Raw genomic sequence first — 3,791 nt, forward strand, 5'->3', positions numbered from 1 at the left:
GACAGCGCGGCGCTCCCCTGGCGCTGACAGTGCAGCACTCACCCACCTACAGCGCCCACTCCCTCAGCGCTGACCCTCCGACAGCGCGGCGCTCCCCTGGCGCCGACAGTGCAGCACTCACCCACCTACAGTGCCCACTCCCTCAGCGCTGACCTTTCGACAGTGTGAAGCTCCTTTGGCGCTGACCCTCCGACAGTGTGGCGCTCTCCTTGCCCTGCCAGGGGGTTGTCTGTCACTCTCTCAGCGCTGCTAGGGAGGGTATCTGTGTCACTGTGCCTACCTGCTGTCATTGTATAAAGCCTCCTTCTCAGACTGCAGATGCAGAAAGCTAGGGTGGGGCAGGGGGGGTGGGCGAGAGGGAGCAGGAGATGGTGGGGGAAGGGAGAAAGGAGGAGGGGGAAGAGGCATTTGGGGAGAGTGAGAGGGAGACGTTGAGGGGTTTGGGAGAGGGGTGGTGTGGGAGAGGGGGGAAAAGGAGTGAGGGGAGGGAGAAGGGGCATGGAGGGAGAGGGGCCGTGGAAGGGGAGATAGAGAGGGGCGAGGGGGCAAGGAAGAGCGAGGGGGACGAGGGGAGAAGCAGGGGGAGGGAGAGGAGAGGGGCATTGGGCGAGGGGGGCAGGGAAGAACGAACAAACCTGTCAGCCAGTTGCCGAAGTTAGTGAAATCGAACAGCAGTGTCATGGAGAGCGATGGTGACATGTACACTCCCAGAGGAGGCCCCACTCACAGGGGTCTCACTGTCTGTTACTCAAACCTGTCTTCCCAACCTAACTGCTAATCCCCTCAAATCATCCAACACCCACCCCCCTACATTCCCACCCCCACCAACTCATCACCCATCAAACCCTCCCAGGACAGGGACAGCACGGGGTTAGATACAGAGTAAAGCTGCCTCTACACTGTCCCCCATCAGACACTCCCAGGACAGGGACAGCACGGGGTCAGATACAGAGTAAAGCTGCCTCTACACTGTCCCCCCCCCATCAAACACTCCCAGAACAGGGACAGCACGGGGTTAGATATAGAGTAAAGCTGCCTCTACACTGGGACAGCACGGGGTTAGGTACAGAGTAAAAGCTGCCTCCACATTTTGAAACTGTGAGTAAAGCTCTCCTTCTAATGATGGGGCAGGGGGATGTGCCAGACTCACCTCTCATGTTTCTTCTTCAGTTTCTCGGAGACCTGTGGGGATAGGGAGACAGTGTCACACACACTGAGTAGGTGGAGACGGCAGTGGGGGAAGGGGGCAAGAGACAGAGTGAACACATACACGGGAAAGAGAGAGCAATGCATGTGAGGGGGATGGGGAGGGGGTGGGGGAGAGAGAGAGAGAGAGAGAACAGAATGCATGCAATGGGAAGAAGAGACAGAGAGACAAGAATGCACACGATGGGGACAGTAGAGGGGGGACGACGAGAGGGGTGGGGGGGAACGACAAGGGGGTGGGGAGTGGGAGAAGACAGAAAGCAGGCAATGGGACAGAGACAGAATGCACCCGCTGGGGACAGTAGGCGGAGGGGACAGAGAGAGAGAGGGAGAGAGAGAGAGGGGGGGGGGGGGAAAGAGGAAGAGAGTGGGAGAGAGCAAGAGGGAGAGAAAGCACACGAGAGAGACAGCGAGAACATAAGAAGAGAGAGTGAACCATGAGAGGAGTGAACGCGAGCAGAGAAACAGCGAAAGTGACCGGGGCGGGGGATGGAGAAAGTAAACCTGAGGGGTGAGTGGGGGTGTGGGGAATAAGGGAGAGAGAAAAACAAGTGAAAAGCATCACATCTGTGACAGAGCTGTGCTAAGGCCCTGCTTTTTAACAGGGATTGGAGAGAATCGTGTCTGGTCACACTGGTACTCTCTACCTTACTGATATCGTCCTGCAGTTTGTTCAGCTCCAGCTGCTTTGAGGTCTGTCAGAGAGGAATAAACAAGGTGAAAACCAGTCAATTTTGGAGCCTGGAGTACAGACAACAGCCTAACACTCCCCCGCCTCCAACCGAGGGTTATACAATCTGGAGCCGCTACACTGAAACCCCAGCAGTCAGCCTGGGGATTAGAACGTTCAAGGAGGCGAGGCGATTGAAATGTGAGTTATCCCAGCGAACTGACACAGTCAATAGCAAGAAAGTGTTTCCACTGGCCGAGGGGACACAGAGCGCTCCCTCAGCACTGACCCTGCAGCAGTGACGTGTAGGCCCAGAGTGGGTAAGGACAGCGGGTTCCCTTCCCTATAAATACCCGGGCGGGTGCTTACAAGGTCACCACTATGGCCCAGGGCTGGATTTAGATATCGTCCAGAGCCACAGCGGAGACTTGAAAGTTAGCCTGGGGCCTCTGGATCACCAGCACAGCGACAACACCGCCTTGTTAACATTTGCCCCTCGCCTGAGCTTGGTGTAAACACAGGATCCAGTTTATCTCCAAAGCAGCCCCACGTGGGAGCCTGCAGCGCGAGGATTTCTGCATTGGCGCAGGATGCCAGAGCTCGGTGGTCTGGCGAAACTCTCGGCAGGGTGCTACAGGAATGCAGGGCCCTCCCCAGCCAATTCCCCACCTCCCCCAATGCCCCCCACCAAGCCCCGGGCTCACCTCCAGTGCCTGGAGTTGCTCCTTCAGCAATCGTTTCTCCTCGTGCTCAGTCTCCCACTTCAGCTCCATCTCTGCCGGAAAAGGGAGGTGGTGTTGGGGGAAGGGGAGGGTGGAGGGAGAGAGAGAGAGAGAGAGAGAGAGAGAGAGAGAGAGAGAGAGAGAGAGAGGGGGAGAGAGAGAGAGAGAGAGAGAGAGAGAAATAAGGTCATTCACAACAAGAGCCAGGGGAGGGGGTGCCCAAGGGACCCAGGGAGGAGGGTAACGATAGTGGTGGACAGAAGGACCAAAAGAATGGAGACAGAGATGCAGATGCAAACAGATAGAACCGGGGCAGGGAAGAGGCAGCAGGGACAGGCAGCACTGGTGGGGGAGGCGAGGGGAGGGGCAGCAGGGACAGGCACGCCAGCAGTGGGAAGGCCCAGCAGGAACAGGCCGACCTGGGGGGGTGGGGCGAGGGGCAGCAGGGAACAGGCTGACCTGGGGCGTGGGGCAGCAGGGACAAGTCGACCTGGGGGGGTGGGGGGTGGGGGTGGGGCACCAGGGACAGGACAACCTGGGAGGGGCAGCAGGAACAGGCAGGCTGTTTGAGCTACATCCATCTTCCTCCTCACCCTGAGGCAGGTACTATTGAGTGCTCAGTGTCACGGGCCAGTGGCTCCCCACAGATACCAGAAACCCCAGGCCCTGTACTTACCGTTCAGCTCCTTCAACCTCTCTTCCAGCTTAGTGCATTTCGACTCTGCCTGAGGGGGATAGGAAGTGAAGAAGCAGTCAGTATAATGAGGCAGCTCACAGCTCACCGACACCGACACCCCCACCCCCAGATCCACATTGGTCCTCATAACCCCTACAGCAATATGGCGATAGCTTTCAGTCCTCCCCCCATCAAACACTCCCAGGACAGGGATAGCACGGGGTTAGATTTACAGTAAAGCTCCCTCTACACTGTCCCCCCCATCAAACACTCCCAGGACAGGGATAGCACGGGGTTAGATACAGAGTAAAGCTCCCTCCACACTGTTCCCCCCATCAAACACTCCCAGGGACGGGGGTTAGATACATCTACATTGTTCCACCCCATCAAACATTCCCAGGACAGGGACAGCACAGGGTCAGATACAGAGTAAAGCTCCCTCTACACCGTTTCCCCCCCCCATCAAACACTCCCAGGACAGGGACAGGGACAGCACAGGGTCAGATACAGAGTAAAG

The 3,791-nt window shown here is 57.6% G+C and overlaps 1 protein-coding gene across 1 annotated transcript in view; it reads right to left on the reverse strand.

Annotated features, from left to right (window-relative positions):
* The window catches only part of gripap1 (GRIP1 associated protein 1), a 26,128-nt gene that overhangs the window by 13,273 nt on the left and 9,064 nt on the right, over positions 1 to 3,791 (reverse strand). The window contains exons 8-12 of the mRNA XM_048619937.1: positions 3,275 to 3,323; positions 2,581 to 2,651; positions 1,854 to 1,901; positions 1,151 to 1,182; positions 281 to 328 (exon numbers count right to left, since the gene is read on the reverse strand). Coding sequence (XP_048475894.1) covers positions 281 to 328; positions 1,151 to 1,182; positions 1,854 to 1,901; positions 2,581 to 2,651; positions 3,275 to 3,323 — 248 coding nt within the window. The remainder of the gene's footprint in view (positions 1 to 280; positions 329 to 1,150; positions 1,183 to 1,853; positions 1,902 to 2,580; positions 2,652 to 3,274; positions 3,324 to 3,791) is intronic.

This window comes from Rhincodon typus, chromosome 44 (assembly GCF_021869965.1).
Source record: "Rhincodon typus isolate 14 chromosome 44, sRhiTyp1.1, whole genome shotgun sequence".
NCBI classification, from domain to species: domain Eukaryota; kingdom Metazoa; phylum Chordata; class Chondrichthyes; order Orectolobiformes; family Rhincodontidae; genus Rhincodon; species Rhincodon typus.